General features: G+C 47.4%; 1 protein-coding gene across 3 annotated transcripts in view; it reads right to left on the reverse strand.

Annotated features, from left to right (window-relative positions):
* Positions 1-19,655, reverse strand: part of LOC129862319 (kinesin-like protein KIF19) — an 84,716-nt gene extending 65,061 nt beyond the window's left edge. For all 3 annotated transcript variants that reach the window (XM_055933841.1, XM_055933851.1, XM_055933832.1), the window contains exons 1-2: positions 18,829-19,655; positions 10,532-10,612 (exon numbers count right to left, since the gene is read on the reverse strand). In XM_055933841.1, the coding sequence (XP_055789816.1) occupies positions 10,532-10,612; positions 18,829-18,867 (120 nt within the window). In that variant the 5' untranslated portion in view covers positions 18,868-19,655. The remainder of the gene's footprint in view (positions 1-10,531; positions 10,613-18,828) is intronic.
* Between the last annotated feature and the right edge of the window lie 612 nt (positions 19,656-20,267).

Genomic DNA, 20,267 nt, shown 5'->3' on the forward strand with positions numbered 1-20,267 from the left:
ATAACGGCTGGGAACAGTTGATTAGTGGGTTGATAACGGCTGGGAACAGTTGATTAGTGGGTTGATAACGGCTGGGAACAGTTGATTAGTGGGTTGATAACCGCTGGGAACAGTTGATTAGTGGGTTGATAACGACTGGGAACAGTTGATTAGTGGGTTGAATACGGCTGGGAACAGTTGATTAGTGGGTTGAATACGGCTGGGAACAGTTGATTAGTGGGTTGATAACGGCTGGGAACATCAGACCAGAGAATCTTGTTTCTCATGGTCTGAGAGTCATTTAGGTGCCTTTTGGCAAACTCAAAGAGGGCTGTCATGTGCCATCTCAACCAGCTTCATGAGGTAGTCACCTGAAATGCATTTCAATTAACAGGTGTGCTTTGTTAAAGGTTCATTTGTGGAATTTCTTTCCTTCTTAATGCATTTGAGCCAATCAGTTGTGTTTTGAGAAGGTAGGGGTGGTATACAGAAGATAGCCCTGTTTGGTAAAAGACCAAGTCCATATTATGACAAGAACAACTCAAATAAGCAAAGAGAAACTACAGTCCATCATTAGTTTAAGACATGAAGGTGAGTCAATCTGGAAAATTTTAAGAACTTTGAAAGTTTCAAGTGCCATACGCACTACCCTCTGTAGTGCTTTGCGGTCCGAAGTCGAGCAGTTGCCATACCAGGCAGTGATGCAACCAGTCAGGATGCTTTCGATGGTGCAGCTGTAGAACCTTTTGAGGATCTGAGGACCCATGCCAAATCTTTTCAGTCTCCTGAGGGGGAATAGGTTTTGACGTGCCCTCTTCACGACTGTCTTGGTATGCTTGGACCATGTTAGTTTGTTGGGGATGTGGACACCAAGGAACTTGAAGCTTTCAACCTGCTCCACTACAGCCCCGTCGATGAGAATGGGGGCGTGCTCGGTCCTTCTTTTCCTGTAGTCCACAAACATCTCCTTTGTCTTGATCAAGTTGAGGGAGAGGTTGCTGTCCTTGCTGTTCTGTCCAGGTCTCTGATCTCCTCCCTATAGGCTGTCTCGTCGTTGTCAGTGATCAGGCCTACCACTGTTGTGTCATCGGCAAACTTAATGATGGTGTTGGAGTCGTGCCTGACTGTGCAGTCATGAGTGAACAGGGAGTACAGGAGGGGACTGGGCACGCACCCCTGAGGGGCCCCCATGTTAAGGATCAGCGTGGCGGATGTGTTGTTACCTACCCTTACCACTTGGGGGCGGCCCGTCAGGAAGTCCAGGATCCAGTTGCAGAGGGAGGTGTTAAGTCCCAGGATCCTTAGCTTAGTGATGAGCTCTGAGGGCTCTATGGTGTTGAACGCTGAGCTGTAGTCAATGAATAGCATTCTCACATAGGTGTTCCTTTTGTCCAGGTGGGAAAGGGCAGTATGGGGTGCAATAGAGATTGCATAATCTGTGTATATGTTAGGGTGGTATGCAAATTGGAGTGGGTCTAGGGTTTCTGGGATAATGGTGTGGATGTGAGCCATGACCAGCCTTTCCAAGCACTTCATGGCTACAGACGTGAGTGCTACAGGTTGGGCACTGTAAACTCAGTGAAACGAGTGAGATTGAGCTCATCTATATGTGGCTTCCTGTTCTGTCTCCACAGGTGATTTCTGAGGGTTGCTTTTATATAGTCTAAATATGCACTGCATTAGTGAAGGGTCAACAGTAACACCCGTCTGTCTCCCCACTTACTCACCACCACCATGTGGGCTGAATACACACCACTCAGTGGCTGTCATACAGGGGCTTCTTAGGAAGAGAAGTGGGGGAGTCATAACCAAAATATGATGTATGATACATGTATGTAGGCTCCATGAGCCATTTTCAGCTGGATGTGAATGAACAAATTATTTGTGGTGTCATAAAGTGACTATACATTTTTTTTAAAGGACCATTCAAGTTGCTACCCTAATGAGTAGTGACAAAAACAGTAAGAACTAAGGTAAATGTACGTAACATTTAAACTGCCAACATGTTAAAATGATATGTAAAGTTAACAATGCAGATATGGTCCTGCGTATTACCTCATGGCTACCAGACGGCGCTCAACTATCTTCTGTCCCCCACCCACTCAGCACGATGGAAGGTAGTGCCGTTTTGAGGTTCTCTGCTGTTTGCCTCTCCTCCATGTTCTCAGTGGTCAGTACATGGGACTTCATGTCCCACTTCTCATCAACGTGATGGCTCATTGCACTGATGTGTGACATAGACGTCCAACAACCTGTTATAATGCCATTATAGGGTGTTTGAGAGCTTGCACTTTGTACTTACAGAGCAAACATTGTACAATTTCTCCATCCGGGCCGTCATGGTTTTTTGACATTACATCTTGTAGTCTGGTTCTACATATTCCATTAGGACATCCTACCATTGACAATGGCTCGATATCAACTGCAATCATTTCTGTAATCAGCACTGTGATTTTCTCACTCCCTTATCGGACTTCTTTTGTGTGAAGTGCCTGTCTAATGTCTGTTGTTAGGGGCCTATGCTGCTGCCAGCAAGGGTTCGGGTCTCACGATGCTTCTCTTTCAGATGGTTAAATACTGCCACTGTAGCTCAATTTCACTTCTCAACGTTTGAATTTCACCACCTTCTCATTTATCTTCTCAAAGTATTGCCATTCAGGACTTCGCTGCTGTCTCTTTCCCGTCTCACTCTCTGCCATTTTTCCAACTGTTAATGACAATGACGTGCTGAGTACTTTATATCCGTGGAAAATAATTGTAAAGATGCATATCTCCTCCTCCTAACAAATCTCCTCCTCCTCCTCATCCTCACATATCTCCTCCTCCTCACATATCTCCTCCTCCTCACATATCTCCTCCTCCTCACAAATCTCCTCCTCCTCACAAATCTCCTCCTCCTCACAAATCTCCTCCTCCTCACAAATCTCCTCCTCCTCACATATCTCCTCCTCCTCACATATCTCCTCCTCCTCACATATCTCCTCCTCCTCACATATCTCCTCCTCCTCACATATCTCCTCCTCCTCACATATCTCCTCCTCCTCACATATCTCCTCGTCCTCACATATCTCCTCGTCCTCACATATCTCCTCCTCCTCACAAATCTCCTCCTCCTCACAAATCTCCTCCTCCTCACAAATCTCCTCCTCCTCACATATCTCCTCCTCCATCTCCTCCTCCTCCTCACATATCTCCTCCTCCTCACATATCTCCTCCTCCTCACATATCTCCTCCTCCTCACATATCTCCTCCTCCTCACAAATCTCCTTCTCACAAATCTCCTTCTCACAAATCTCCTCCTCCTCACAAATCTCCTCCTCCTCACAAATCTCCTCCTCCTCACAAATCTCCTCCTTCTCACAAATCTCCTCCTTCTCACAAATCTCCTCCTTCTCACAAATCTCCTCCTCCTCACATATCTCCTCCTCCTCACATATCTCCTCTTCCTCACATATCTCCTCCTCCTCACATATCTCCTCCTCCTCACATATCTCCTCCTCCTCCTCACATATCTCCTCCTCCTCCTCCTCACATATCTCCTCCTCCTCACAAATCTCCTCCTCCTCCTCCTCCTCCTAACAAATCTCCTCCTCTTCCTCCTCCTCACATATCTCCTCCTCCTCCTCACATATCTCCTCCTCCTCCTCACATATCTCCTCCTCCTCCTCACATATCTCCTCCTCCTCCTCACATATCTCCTCCTCCTCACATATCTTCTCCTCCTCACATATCTCCTCCTCCTCACATATCTCCTCTTCCTCACATATCTCCTCTTCCTCACATATCTCCTCCTCCTCACATATCTCCTCTTCCTCACATATCTCCTCTTCCTCACATATCTCCTCTTCCTCACATATCTCCTCTTCCTCACATATCTCCTCCTCCTCCTCACATATCTCCTCCTCCTCCTCCTCCTCACATATCTCCTCCTCCTCACATATCTCCTCCTCCTCCTCACATATCTCCTCCTCCTCCTCACATATCTCCTCACAAATCTCCTCCTCTTCCTCCTCCTCACATATCTCCTCCTCCTCACATATCTCCTCCTCCTCACATATCTCCTCCTCCTCACATATCTCCTCCTCCTCACATATCTCCTCCTCCTCACATATCTCCTCCTCCTCCTCACATATCTCCTCTTCCTCACATATCTCCTTTTCCTCACATATCTCCTCCTCCTCACATATCTCCTCCTCCTCCTCACATATCTCCTCCTCCTCACAAATCTCCTCCTCCTCACAAATCTCCTCCTCCTCCTCCTCCTCACAAATCTCCTCCTCTTCCTCCTCCTCACATATCTCCTCCTCCTCACATATCTCCTCCTCCTCACATATCTCCTCCTCCTCACATATCTCCTCCTCCTCACATATCTCCTCCTCCTCCTCACATATCTCCTCTTCCTCACATATCTCCTCTTCCTCACATATCTCCTCTTCCTCACATATCTCCTCCTCCTCACATATCTCCTCCTCCTCCTCACATATCTCCTCCTCCTCCTCCTCCTCCTCCTCCTCACATATCTCCTCCTCCTCCTCACATATCTCCTCCTCCTCCTCACATATCTCCTCCTCCTCCTCACATATCTCCTCCTCCTCACAAAACTCCTCCTCCTCACAAAACTACTCCTCCTCCTCACATATCTCCTCCTCCTCACATATCTCCTCCTCCTCACATATCTCCTCCTCCTCACACATCTCCTCCTCCTCACATATCTCCTCCTCCTCACATATCTCCTCCTCCTCACATATCTCCTCCTCCTCACATATCTCCTCCTCCTCACATATCTCCTCCTCCTCACATATCTCCTCCTCCTCACATATCTCCTCCTCCTCACAAATATCCTCCTCCTCACAAATATCCTCCTCCTCACAAATATCCTCCTCCTCCTCACATATCTCCTCCTCCTCACATATCTCCTCCTCCTCACATATCTCCTCCTCCTCACATATCTCCTCCTCCTCACATATCTCCTCCTCCTCCTCCTCCTCACAAATCTCCTCCTCCTCACAAATCTCCTCCTCCTCCTCCTCCTCACAAAACTCCTCCTCCTCCTCACATATCTCCTCCTCCTCCTCACATATCTCCTCCTCCTCCTCACATATCTCCCCCTCCTCCTCACATATCTCCTCCTCCTCCTCACATATCTCCTCCTCCTCACACATCTCCTCCTCCTCACATATCTCCTCCTCCTCACATATCTCCTCCTCCTCACATATCTCCTCCTCCTCACATATCTCCTCCTCCTCACATATCTCCTCCTCCTAACAAATCTCATCCTCCTCCTCCTCCTCCTCCTCACATATCTCCTCCTCCTCACATATCTCCTCCTCCTCACATATCTCCTCCTCCTCACATATCTCCTCCTCCTCACATATCTCCTCCTCCTCACATATCTCCTCCTCCTCCTCACATATCTCCTCCTCCTCCTCACATATCTCCTCCTCCTCCTCACATATCTCCTCCTCCTCCTCACATATCTCCTCCTCCTCCTCACAAAACTCCTCCTCCTCACACATCTCCTCCTCCTCACACATCTCCTCCTCCTCACACATCTCCTCCTCCTCACATCTCCTCCTCCTCACATATCTCCTCCTCCTCACATATCTCCTCCTCCTCACATATCTCCTCCTCCTCACATATCTCCTCCTCCTCACATATCTCCTCCTCCTCACATATCTCCTCCTCCTCACATATCTCCTCCTCCTCACATATCTCCTCCTCCTCACATATCTCCTCCTCCTCACAAATATCCTCCTCCTCACAAATATCCTCCTCCTCCTCCTCACATATCTCCTCCTCCTCACATATCTCCTCCTCCTCCTCACAAATCTCCTCCTCCTCCTCCTCCTCACATATCTCCTCCTCCTCACATATCTCCTCCTCCTCACATATCTCCTCCTCCTCACATATCTCCTCCTCCTCACATATCTCCTCCTCCTCACATATCTCCTCCTCCTCACATATCTCCTCCTCCTCCTCACATATCTCCTCCTCCTCCTCACATATCTCCTCCTCCTCACATATCTCCTCCTCCTCACATATCTCCTCCTCCTCACATATCTCCTCCTCACATATCTCCTCCTCCTAACAAATCTCCTCCTCCTAACAAATCTCCTCCTCCTCCTCCTCCTCACATATCTCCTCCTCCTCACATATCTCCTCCTCCTCACATATCTCCTCCTCCTCACATATCTCCTCCTCCTCACATATCTCCTCCTCCTCACATATCTCCTCCTCCTCACATATCTCCTCCTCCTCACAAATATCCTTCTCCTCCTCCTCCTCCTCACATATCTCCTCCTCCTCACATATCTCCTCCTCCTCACATATCTCCTCCTCCTCACAAATATCCTCCTCCTCACAAATATCCTCCTCCTCACAAATATCCTCCTCCTCCTCCTCCTCCTCACATATCTCCTCCTCCTCACATATCTCCTCCTCCTCACAAATCTCCTCCTCCTCCTCCTCCTCACATATCTCCTCCTCCTCCTCACATATCTCCTCCTCCTCACATATCTCCTCCTCCTCCTCACATATCTCCTCCTCCTCACATATCTCCTCCTCCTCCTCACATAACTCCTCCTCCTCCTCCTCACATATCTCCTCCTCCTCCTCCCAAAACTCCTCCTCCTCCTCACACATCTCCTCCTCCTCACACATCTCCTCCTCCTCACACATCTCCTCCTCCTCACATATCTCCTCCTCCTCACATATCTCCTCCTCCTCACATATCTCCTCCTCCTAACAAATCTCCTCCTCCTAACAAATCTCCTCCTCCTCCTCCTCCTCACATATCTCCTCCTCCTCACATATCTCCTCCTCCTCACATATCTCCTCCTCCTCACATATCTCCTCCTCCTCACAAATATCCTCCTCCTCACAAATATCCTCCTCCTCCTCCTCACATATCTCCTCCTCCTCACATATCTCCTCCTCCTCCTCACAAATCTCCTCCTCCTCCTCCTCCTCCTCACATATCTCCTCCTCCTCACATATCTCCTCCTCCTCACATATCTCCTCCTCCTCACATATCTCCTCCTCCTCACATATCTCCTCCTCCTCACATATCTCCTCCTCCTCACATATCTCCTCCTCCTCACATATCTCCTCCTAACGTTACAGCATCGTTACGTTAAGTATTTGTTTAATATAGAATGTTTCCTTTATGATGGTTATTGGGACCTGTTAGTGGTCATTTTGTGATAACTGCACTGTGATTTACATTTTGTGGGGGAAAAAACATAGTTTTTGGGCTAGTTTTTTTCCAAAATCTTAACGCTCCGAATTTTGTTTAAACAATTAAAAGTTCACACCCCTAATAAGAACAGCATGTCAATACTGTGTATTTTAACTGGTCTCTCTTGGTATTGTGGATCCCTACAGCAGACCATACATAACATGGTTATGTAAGTCATTGTCTACTGTGTCCTGAGAGCACTTAGCTATCCTCATTCCTCACAAGCACAATAATAATATCATTTGGTAGGTGCTTATATTTGTTCTATTTCAAATGTGTTTTTTGCACATCCCAACTCACCCTGAGACACCCTTGAGGAGTGGGGTCACAGCCATAGTTAGTCATTTTTATGGTGTCCCTGGAGCAAATCGGGTTAGGGCACAACAACAGATTTTTCCACTTTCCACCTTGTCGGCTCCAGTGTTCTCACCAGAGACCTTTGGGTTACTGGTCCAATGCTCTAACCCCTGGGCTACCTGCTGCCCAATCTGGATAACCTCCCATCCAAAACAATTAGCCAAGGTGCCAACTGTAAACACACATTAACTATAATTCTCAAATAGCACCAGCCCAAATGTCATTTGAAGTACAGTTCTCAATGGTATGGTTCATAACACACATGACGTTCCATTGTCTTTCAAGGACAGGAGGAACCTGATTCACCTCCAGAAATGTCTCTGCTCGCTACCCTCGTAACAGGTGGACTAGGTAGAGTAGGGCTGTGGCTGGGAAGCTCCAGAGAGTAGGTGGCAGGCAGCAGGCTTAGCTTCCCTCTAAAGCCCCTCAGTGAGCTCATCCACAGAGAGAGAGTGAGAGAAAGCAAGAGAGAGAGGGGTGGTGGGAGCAGACCAGCCACCAGCACCAACCTAATCTGTCTCAGCATGACCTATCTGGAGGGAGGGAGCAGAGAGTGCCATATGGTGCCTGTTGCACAGACACAATCAGGAGGAGGGTGCTTTATTCTTAGTCCGTCAGCGATTTGTGTGTGTGTTAGGGGGGGGAAAGGTGATTTGAGGTGTGAGTGTTGTACTCTACGCAGAACGTTTCCATTCTTTCACCTTACCTTTGTTTTCTAGAGCATAACATCAACCAATGAATGTCAAGTTAATATTCTTTTATTCTATTAATGAGAAAATAGTCACCAACAATGTTGACAGAGCTGTTGTAAAGGGAAAGGAACATTACCTCGCTCTCCAACCAAGGTGCATGGATTAAGAGGCTAACTGTTGTACACTCTTCTAGGCAGTGTCAGCAACAATACACCATCCCACTGGGCACATGCTTAGCCTACTCCTGGTGATGACATCATGGCAGAGCAGCGGGAGAGTTGCTGGATTAGTATGTCTGGTTGTAGGTTTATTGAATTGCTTTTGAGAATCACAGGCAGACAGACAGAAAACTGGGTCTCCGTACCTCCAATCCCTCACTCACAGTTAAGGCAGATTATCTCCACCAAGACTAACAACAAATGGGTGATGACAGACTTATTATGAGAACCATAGAGGTCATATCACTCACTTATGCCATTCAAAGGATCTCTATGATGTGAGCCATATCAAATCTTTCACCAGAATAAGCCTTGTTATCCTAGCTTGTGCCTGAATGCTGGTCTGTTTCTGGTCTCGAGCCAAGTCCTTATGGAGTTGTCATGCCAAGCCAAACATGAGAGCAGCTGCCTAGTCCCTACAGCAAATCACCCATTAAGACTTGGACAAGCTTAGAACGCCTCATCCAAATCAGTCACAATACCCGTCATAATCATTTTCACCCTCCTCCTCATCACCATCAAGTGTTCTCAATGAGGGACACACCTGGAGGCTTCTAATTGGCTCCAGATAAATATGCTCCCCAAGGACCCAATAGGAGCACTGCATTTTCCCTGTGCTGCATATCACAGATTAACTTCATGGGTCATGCTTTTCAATTAGGAAAATTCATGAACTGAATGGAAATAGAACGCACGCCAACTCCCAACTCCATAGAGACTGAATACCTCAGGTCAGGTGTGTGATCTGGCCAGAAAACTTGATAAAGGCCATCTGAGATGTTCTCCATATTGACAACAACACAATAAACTCACAATAATATTCTCTATGTTCATAATAGTGTCAGAATGATAAATTGTGGGTCTCAAATTGTAGCTCTATCAATGACAGGAGCATTCAATAATGGCACAAAGCCGTTTCACACACATCATGTCCTCCATTTCTACAGTAGAGAACTGTCTTGGCTGCCTCCTTTCTTCAGAAGGAATCCAATTTCCTTCCTCTATCAGAGAAGTCATTCTCTAAGCTATAACAACCCACTGAGTCACCCAGTGGATGGAAGCACAACAGAGCCATCCGCATGTCTCTCACACGTCTCACACACACACGTCTCACACAAACACGTATCACACACAGACACACGTCTCACACACAGACACACGTCTCACACACACACACACACACGTCTCACACACAGACACACGTCTCACACACACACGTCTCACAGACACACGTCTCACACACACACGTCTCACACACACACACGTCTCACACACAGACGTCTCACACACACACGTCTCACACACACACACACACACACGTCTCACACACACACACACACACACGTCTCACAGACACACGTCTCACACACAGACACACGTCTCACACACACACGTCTCACACACACACGTCTCACACACAGACCCACGTCTCACACACAGACCCACGTCTCACACACAGACCCACATCTCACACACACACGTCTCACACACACACACACACACACACCCACACACACACGTCTCACACACAGACCCACGTCTCACACACAGACCCACGTCTCACACACAGACCCACATCTCACAAACAACCCACGTCTCACAAACAGACCCACGTCTCACACACAGACCCACGTCTCACACACAGACCCACGTCTCACACACAGACCCATGTCTCATACACAGACCCACGTCTCACACACAGACACACACACAGTTATCCACAGCACTTGGTTTAGACCAGCCATACTGTGATAAGTGAAAGTGCATGCACCTGCAGATACATTATAAATGTGTGACTGGATGTGAGAGAAAGGCCTGAAATGGAAACAGACGTGAACACGCACATCACGCTGCTTGCTTAGTGAGTACCACTTCCTCCTGACTCGGTACCTCTGCCTCACAAACACACGTGACCGTCCTCCATCATGCGTCTTAACCGATCGTGCCACCTCAAAAGCTAGCTAATGAGGCGACGTAAGCGACACATCAGGCTAAGGTGTACGTTTCACACATCCTCATGTGCTACACACACACACACAACCTCTCACCTGGTCGTCCAATCGGTGGGCCACTATAGTGGCTGCCTCTTCCTGCTCAGAATCACTGAGGGGTCTGATCCTCAGAGCCACCTGGGAGCGAGAGACAGGTAGAACACCACAGGGTTAGAGCTTTCACAGAGAGAGGGACAGGGTTAGAGCTTTCACAGAGAGAGGGACAGGGTTAGAGCTTTCACAGAGAGGGGGACAGGGTTAGAGCTTTCACAGAGAGGGGGACAGGGTTAGAGCTTTCACAGAGAGGGGGACAGGGTTAGAGCTTTCACAGAGAGGGGGACAGGGTTAGAGCTTTCACAGAGAGAGGGACAGGGTTAGAGCTTTCACAGAGAGGGGGACAGGGTTAGAGCTTTCACAGAGAGGGGGACAGGGTTAGAGCTTTCACAGAGAGATGGACAGGGTTAGAGCTCACAGAGAGAGGGACAGGGTTAGAGCTTTCACAGAGAGAGGGACAGGGTTAGAGCTTTCAGAGAGGGGGACAGGGTTAGAGCTTTCACAGAGAGGGGGACAGGGTTAGAGCTTTCACAGAGAGATGGACAGGGTTAGAGCTCACAGAGAGAGGGACAGGGTTAGAGCTTTCACAGAGAGAGGGACAGGGTTAGAGCTTTCAGAGAGGGGGACAGGGTTAGAGCTTTCACAGAGAGAGGGACAGGGTTAGAGCTTTCACAGAGAGAGGGACAGGGTTAGAGCTTTCACAGAGAGGGGGACAGGGTTAGAGCTTTCACAGAGAGGGGGACAGGGTTAGAGCTTTCACAGAGAGATGGACAGGGTTAGAGCTCACAGAGAGAGGGACAGGGTTAGAGCTTTCACAGAGAGGGGGACAGGGTTAGAGCTTTCAGAGAGGGGGACAGGGTTAGAGCTTTCACAGAGAGAGGGACAGGGTTAGAGCTTTCACAGAGAGAGGGACAGGGTTAGAGCTTTCACAGAGAAAGGGACAGGGTTAGAGCTTTCACAGAGAGAGGGACAGGGTTAGAGCTTTCACAGAGAGAGGGATAGGGTTAGAGCTTTCACAGAGAGAGGGATAGGGTTAGAACTTTCAGAGCAAATGGGCTGGGTCCTGGTCAAAAGTTGTGCATTTCATAGTTAATAGGGTGCCATTTGGGAGGCATAACATTAACAGCATCAAAGAGATTGCTTATTCACACCACAGCAATGGCCTTGATGTCATTCCCTAGTCCACAAGAGCAAATGATAAAGTCAATTATCATTGTCACTTAAGCATGAATAAATGTAACTTTAATAAAATAAACTACTAATTCACAGTTTAATCATTTAAAAATCCTTTATAAAGTACGCCTTAGTCATGTGTTACTGTTACGCTGTATTTTTAACACAGTAACTTTAACTGTAAAATCACTAGGGTGGTATGCCAGCAGCATACCACCCTGCATACCACTGCTGGCTTGCTTCTGAAGCTAAGCAGGGTTGGTCCTGGTCAGTCCCTGGATGGGAGACCAGATGCTGCTGGAAGTGGTGATGGAGGGCCAGTAGGAGGCACTCTTTCCTCTGGTCTAAAAAATATCCCAATGCCCCAGGGCAGTGATTGGGGACACTGCCCTGTGTAGGGTGCCGTCTTTCGGATGGGACGTTAAACGGGTGTCCTGACTCTCTGAGGTCATTAAAGATCCCATGGCACTTATCGTAAGAGTAGGGGTGTTAACCCCGGTGTCCTGGCTAAATTCCCAATCTGGCCCTCAAACCATCATGGTCACCTAATAATCCCCAGTTTACAATTGGCTCATTCATCCCCCTCCTCTCCCCTGTAACTATTCCCCAGGTTGTTGCTGCAAATGAGAATGTGTTCTCAGTCAACTTACCTGGTAAAATAACAGTTGAATAAATAAAAAAATAAAAAAAAACTATGGCATGTGCCTCTCTCCATCTATTGTCCAAGCTCTCTCTCTGTCAAAACACTCTTCGCGGCAGGGAGCTCAATTATGGCCTGCACTGCAGGGAGGTGTTTCTGCAGAAGAAGAAAACCTGCTCTCTAGATTCAGTATAATTACTCTCATAGCATGGAGGGACATTATGACACTCAGATGAGACAGACCAAGTTATAGACTGATACCCCATCCACACATGATCAACCATATGATAATCAGGTCAGCAGCGGTCTCTGAGTTGATACAGTCATACTGAACAGGCCACCTGGTGTGAAAGTATTGCCGGATTGATATAGTTATAGAGCGGTGGTGTTGTTTGTTACTGAAATAGCCAACAAATGTTATTATATTAGCTACAAGGATGAGGCAGATGAGGGGTAGATAATATGGCAAAGACATGGGTGATACATCCGGGTCTTGACATACATTGACCGATATAACTTAACACGTTACAGGACCATTTAGTCACACCACCTTCAATAAGGATTCATAAGGATCCTGGCCATCACCAGTGCTGTGGAGCTAGTCAGTGTGACATAGCGGACAAGACAAAAGAGACAGGGGAATTTAGTTGTGCCATGTGAATAATTCAGATATGGTATATTACACTGGCTGGAACTACTGGGAAATAATCTATTGATTTATGACATGGAAGGTCAATGGAAAAGGTGAACAAATGTCTCCATATGTGATGAGGCAAGAGGTACTGTAATAAAAAAGTTGCTTTAGAATAAGTAATGCTGTATTGTCATGTAGGATATAATACATGTGTATTGTACTTCATTCTTATCTTGAATGTGGGATATCTATATAAAATGCAAGCTTGAGTGGCATTCATTTTTTATTTTTTTTTATTTTTTATTTCACCTTTATTTAACCAGGTAGGCTAGTTGAGAACAAGTTCTCATTTACAATTGCGACCTGGCCAAGATAAAGCACAGCAGTTCGACACATACAACAACACAGAGCTACCATGGAATAAACATACAGTCAATAATACAGTAGAAAAATAAGTCTATATGTGTGGAAATGAGGTGAGATAAGGGAGGTAAGGCAGTAAATAGGCCATGGTGGCGAAATAATTACAATATAGCAATTAAACCCTGGAGTGATAGACGTGCAGAAGATGAATGTGCAAGTAGAGATACTGGGGTGCAAAGGAGCAAGATAAATAAATAAATACAGTATGGGGATGAGGTAGTTGGATGGGCTATTTACAGATGCAGTGATCTGTGAGCTGCTCTGACAGCTGGTGCTTAAAGTTAGTGAGGGAGATATGAGTCTCCAGATTTTTGCAGTTTGTTCTAGTCATTGGCAGCAGAGAACTGGAAGGAAAGGCGGCCAAAGGAGGAATTGGATTTGGGGGAGACCAGTGAAATATACCTGCTGGAGCGTGTGCTACGGGTGGGTGCTGCTATGGTGACCAGTGAGTTGAGATAAGGCGGGGCTTTACCTATCAAATACTTGTAGATGACCTGAAGCCAGTGGGTTTGGCGACGAGTATGAAGCGAGGGCAAGCCAACGAGAGCATACAGGTCGCAGTGGTGGGTAGTATATGGGGCTTTGGTGACAAAATGGATGGCACTGTGATAGACTGCATCCAATTTGCTGAGTAGAGTGTTGAAGGCTATTTTGTAAATGACATCGCCGAAGTCGAGGATCGGTAGGATGGTCAGTTTTACGAGGGTATGTTTGGCAGCATGAGTGAAGGATGCTTTGTTGCGAAATAGGAAGCTGATTATAGATTTAATTTTGGATGAGAGATGCTTAATGTGAGTATGGAAGGAGAGTTTACAGTCTAACCAGACATCTAGGTATTTGTAGTTGTCCACATATTCTAAGTCAGAACCGTACAGGGTAGTGATGCTGGATGGGCGGGCAGGTGCGGGGAGCAATCGGTTGAAGAGCTTGTATTTAGTTTTACTTGCATTTAAGAGCAGTTGGAGGCCACGGAAGGAGAGTTGTATGGCATTGAAGCTCGTTTGGAGGTTAGTTAACACAGTGTCCAAAGGGCCAGAAGTATACAGAATGGTGTGGTCTGCGTAGAGGTGGATCTGAGAATCCCCAGCAACAAGAGCGACATCATTGATGTATACAGAGAAGAGAGTCGGCCTGAGAATTGAACCCTGTGGCACCCCCATAGAAACTGCCAGAGGTCCGGACAACAGGCCCTCCGATTTGACACACAACTCTATCAGAGAAGTAGTTGGTGAACCAGGCGAGGCAGTCATTTGAGAAACCAAGGCTGTTGAGTCTGCCGATAAGAATTTGGTGATTGACAGAGTCGAAAGCCTTGGCCAGGTCGATGAATATGGCTGCACAGTAATGTCTCTTATCAATGGCAGTTATGATATCGTTTAGGACCTTGAGCGTGGCTGAGGTACAACCATGACCAGCTCTGAAACCGGATTGTACAGCGGAGAAGGTACGGTGAGATTTGAAATGGTCGGTAATCTGTTTGTTAGCTTGGCTGTCGAAGACCTTAGAAAAGGCAGGGTAGGATAGATATAGGTCTGTAGCAGTTTGGGTCTAGAGTGTCACCCCCTTTGCAGCGGGGGATGACCACGGCAGCTTTCCAATCTTTGGGAATCTCAGACGATATGAAAAATAGGTTGAACAGGCTAGTATTGCAACAATTTCAGCAGATAACTTTAGAAAGAGAGGGTCCAGATTGTCTAGCCTGGCTAATTTGTAGGGGTCCAGATTTTGCAGCTCTTTCAGAACATCAGCTATCTGGATTTGGGTGAAGGAGAAATGAGGGAGGCTTGGGCGAGTTGCTGTGGGGGGTGCAGGGCTGTTGACCGGGGTAGGGTTACCCAGGTAGAAAGCATGGCCAGCTGTAGAAAAATGCTTATTGAAATTCTCAATTATAGTGGATTGATCGGTGGTGACAATGTTTCCTTGCCTCAGCACAGTGGGCAGCTGGGAGGAGGTGCTCTTATTCTCCATGGACTTTACAGTGTCCCAGAACATTTTTGAGCTTGTGCTACAGGATGCAAATTTCTGTTTGAAAAAGCTAGCCTTAGCTTTCCTAACTGCCTGTGTATATTGGTTCCTAACTTCCCTGAAATGTTCCATATCGCGGGGGCTATTTGATGCTAATGCAGTACATCACAGTGTAACGGCAGCCTTCCTCCTCTTCGTCTGAAGAGGGTCTGGGTGGGCATCTGTCCGCGGTGGCGGCTCCGGCGCAGGACGAGGCCACCACTTCACCATTGTCTTTGTCCCCCTCCTTAGCGTCCTTTGAGTGGCGACCCTCGCCCCCGACCTTGGCCTAGGAATCCTCACCAAGGTCCCCACTAAATTGAGGAGACAGCTCAGGACAGAGAGATAGCTCAGGACAGATAGGTAGCTCAAGACAGAGGGGTAGCTCAAGACAGAGGGGCAGCTCCGGACTGAAGGGCAGCTCCGGGCTGAAGGGCAGCTCCGGGCTGAGGGGCAGCTCATGACTGGAGAGCGGCTCATGACTGGAGGGCGGCTCATGACTGGAGGGCGGCTCATGACTGGAGGGCGGCTCATGACTGGAGGGCGGCTCATGACTGGAGAGCGGCTCTGGCGGTTCCTGACTGATGGACGGCTCTAGCGGCTCCTGACTGACGGACGGCTCTAGCGGCTCCGGACAGACGGGCGGCTCTAGCGGCTCCGGACAGACGGGCGGCTCAGACGGCGCTGGGCAGGCGGGCGGCTCAGACGGCGCTGGGCAGGCGGGCGGCTCAGACGGCGCTGGGCAGGCGGGCGGCTCAGACGGCGCTGGGCAGGCGGGCGGCTCAGACGGCGCTGGGCAGGCGGGCGGCTCAGACGGCACTGGGCAGGCAGGCGGCTCAGATGGCGCTGGGCAGGCGAGCAGTGCAGACGGCCGACTCTGACCTGCTGAGGCACCTCAAGGCTAGTGCAGGGAGCAGGAACAGGGCACACTGGACTCAAAAGGCGCACTATAGGCCTGGTGCGTGGTACCGGCACTGGCTAAGCACACGTACAGGAGACACCGTGCGCTCTTCCGCATAACACGGTGTCTGCCCGTACTCCCGCTCTCCACGGTAAGCATGGGAAGTGGGCGCAGGTTTCCTACCTGACTTTGCCACACTACCCTTTAGCCCCACCCCCCCAAGAAATTTTGGGGGTTTCTTCTCGGGCTTCCAGCCACGCTTCCGTGCTGCCTCCTCATACCACCGCTCCTGGGCTTTAGCTGCCTCCATCTCTTCACGAGAGCGGCGATATTCTCCAATGTGAGCCCAGTGTCCTTTACCCTCCAAAATCTCCTCCCATGTCCTGTGTAGTGGGCCGCTGCTGCTGCTGCTGCCCGTTGCTACGCTGCTTGGTCCGAGTTTGGTGGGTGGTTCTGTACCGGCAGCCTTCCTCCTCTTCGTCTGAAGAGACAAAACATCTGCCTCTGATTGAGAACCATATTAGGCCAAACATAGAAACGGACAAACTAGACAGACAACATAGAATGCCCACCCAGCTCACGTCCTGACCATCACTAAAACAAGCACAACACACAAGAACTATGGTCAGAACGTGACACACAGGATGTTTTTGTGCTAGTCAAGAGCAGTCAGGTCTGGAGTGAACCAAGGGCTATATCTGTTCCTGGTTCAATTTTTTTTTGAACGGGGCATGTTATTTAAGATGGTGAGGAAGGCACTTTTAAAGAATAACATTTACATTTACATTTAAGTCATTTAGCAGACGCTCTTATCCAGAGCGACTTACAAATTGGTGCATTCACCTTATGATATCCAGTGGAACAGCCACTTTACAATAGTGCATCTAAATATTTTAAGGGGGGGGGGGGGGGGTCAGAAGGATTACTTTATCCTATCCTAGGTATTCCTTAAAGAGGTGGGGTTTCAGGTGTCTCCGGAAGGTGGTGATTGATTCCGCTGTCCTGGCGTCGTCAGACATAACCAGACATCCTATACTGACGGGATGAGGTCAATATCCTTCCAGGATACCCGGGCCAGGTCTAAATGCGCACGCATAACCACGCACATAATGACTATATCACATTTGACATTGTCCGTAAGCTTGAGTTCATTTGCACACGAAAAATCATACAATGATGGAAAGACCTGTGTGTTGTCCTTGTTAATGCAGACAGAAAGGAGCTCCAACTTCTTAATCATAGCCTCAATGTTGTCCCGTACACTGATTATAGTTGCGTTATAGTTGCGAAGAGTCCCTTTAATCCTTGATTCAGATCATTCAGGAGAGAAAAAACATCACCCAGACGGTCAGACAAGTGAAAATTATGGTCAGTAAAAGAGACTTCAGGGGCCTTGGCAGCAAGAGCCCCTTGGCAGCAAGAGTCTCTCGGTGGATGCTGCAGTGTACCCAAGTGGCGTCGGAGCAAATGCTTGCAAGCGCTTTACCACTCCACTGTCTCTCTGTCATGGCTTTTGCGCCATCAGTACAGTACAACACATCTTGACCACCAAACTCTGTCCAGTACTTTAAAAATATCCTCTCATGTTGTCCTGATTTCCAGTGGTTTCCAGTGACCCCCCCCCCATAAACGTAACGGACATATACCAGGAGCTGTGCCAGGCCCGCCACATTTGTTGACTCATCCAGCTGTAAGGCACATAACTCACTGGCTTGTATGCGAAGCAGTAATTGTTTCAAAACATCTCCTGCCATGGCACTGATGCGTCGTGAAACAGTGTTGTTTGATGAAGTCATTGTCTGTATAGTTGTTTTGGTCTTTTCTCCCAGCATTGTCCCAGCCATATCCGAAATAATTAAGTCCTCAATAGTATGTGGCTTGCGTCTCTCGGTAGCTCACCATATAAGAGGCTTCTAGCCCCTTCTTATTAATGGTATCTGTTGCTTTTATACATGTCTTACTACTTGAAAGTCTTCTTTATTCTCGCTCAAAAAACTCCCGTGGCTTATTTTCAACCCGTCGTGTTTCGTTTCTAAATGTCTGCGCAAGAGTGAAGATTTAGAGTAACGGTCAATGTGATTAGATGTTAATTATTTGCCTAGGCTACCTGTATTTAACATAGTGTTGTTATTTCGCTGAACACTAGATGGTTTCATTTGATTTTTGCCAGTAAAAACGAGGCTACTCTGGCGAGAAAAAAAACTCACCCAAATATAAATGTACCGTTTGAAAATGTGAAGGGAATAAATATATACCATTTGTAAAAAATTGTGAATCACATTTTTATTTGGCGTACCCCCGACGGCATTGCGCGTATACCAGTTTGGGAATATCTGGCCTACAGTAGTCTACGTTTGGGAATATCTGGCCTACAGTAGTCTACACAATTATCTTGTCACACCTTCCACGTGGCATTCAATTAAAATGTCCCCATAAAGGTAGGCTATACTACACTACTGTTCTCGCAGCAATAGTAAAAAAGTGTGACAAAGTGTATGCAGGCTACGCTAGTGTATCGTACTTACTGTCAGTTGGTGGTCCTTTGATTCGCCTGTTTCATTCATGGCCACTGGTGGTTGGAGTATCTTCGATTGTTAGAAAATAGTGGCTAAACTGGACATCGGTCAGACATCCTGCTCAATACCTGCACGACCCCTCTCCACCCACCTGTATGGCTTGTCCAATGTCGAACTCGATTGACGACAACTAGCCTACAAACCTCTACCTTTCCGCAAAATAGTGCTAATGTATTTAGGGTTAAATAGACACCTATCGCCAAAAGTGCGCTCTTACAAAACAAGTCTGATATAACAGCGTAAAACGAGTAGCCTACATTCCGTTTAATCTATGCTGTTTACAGAAATAATTAAGTTGTTCTTTCGCTCATCTCTTTGAAGACATACGAGGATGCGGACGGAGAATGGCAGGTGTCCACTGTTGACTTCCCTTCTCCTTCACTCCCCCCTTCGCTTCTTTCATCTGACGACTCGTGTGTTGTTCCTGGATACCCTTAGAGATCAGTGGGTAGTTTAAACAGACAGACAGAGGTGCGTAAAGCACCAGAGTAAACAGCTGTTTCTTCGATTTGCCGCGGCTCAAGGACGACATCTGGTGGATAAATCGATGGCGCATATAATTGCACTAACATCTCTCCAAATTACGGTGACGCAATTGCTTGCCCCCAATACTAAATAGAACTTTGACTGTCGTTTCCAGACTAAAATATTAAATTCTAACATACGTTTATAGAGCTAAATGAAATGACAATTCTCATATTTGTTTTATGCGGTATTGTAACTGATTGAAATGCAGCTAGGCCTAGCACACAACCTGATGAGCTGGTAAAACGAGAAGCCCCTGACTGCAGTGTGCAGTTCCGGGCCGGGCTCAATGTGGGCGTTGTCAAACGTCGGGGCCGGCCTACGTGTGGGCGGGGTCAACCGCGTTTAACCCGAACCCTTCCCGTCTCCTTCAAGGTCAAAAAAGTTCAGGTAAACTTCGAAGGTATCAACATCAACAAAAGCGAATCTTAATCGAACCTAACCTACATGAAAAAATATATAAACAATGGAAGTAAGACTGTCATTATACATAATGCACTTTGTAATATTCATGTTATACCAGTGCAGTGGCATATTTTTATATGACCTACTACCACCAATGTTAGCATAGCGTTAATTAGCCCCCATTTGCACGTGAGCTCGCTAATTGCTCACAATGAGGGAATCTTATTTGGACAAATTTGCCTGCTTGAGCAGTAAGCCTAGGTTTACATGTACAGTTATGTAATCGATTTGATCGTTGATTTTCTGTGTTTCTTCAATGTATGCCTTGTTTTTGTCTACTGTGTTTAATTGTTTCAATTGTGTTATGTTGTTTAGTAAAGATGATGTAGAAGTTATCCGAGTCTCTGATCTCTTTACTGGAGCTGGTATAACTTAATGTACAAGCATATTCAGCTTGT

This window comes from Salvelinus fontinalis, chromosome 1 (genome assembly GCF_029448725.1).
Source record: "Salvelinus fontinalis isolate EN_2023a chromosome 1, ASM2944872v1, whole genome shotgun sequence".
Lineage (NCBI taxonomy): Eukaryota > Metazoa > Chordata > Actinopteri > Salmoniformes > Salmonidae > Salvelinus > Salvelinus fontinalis.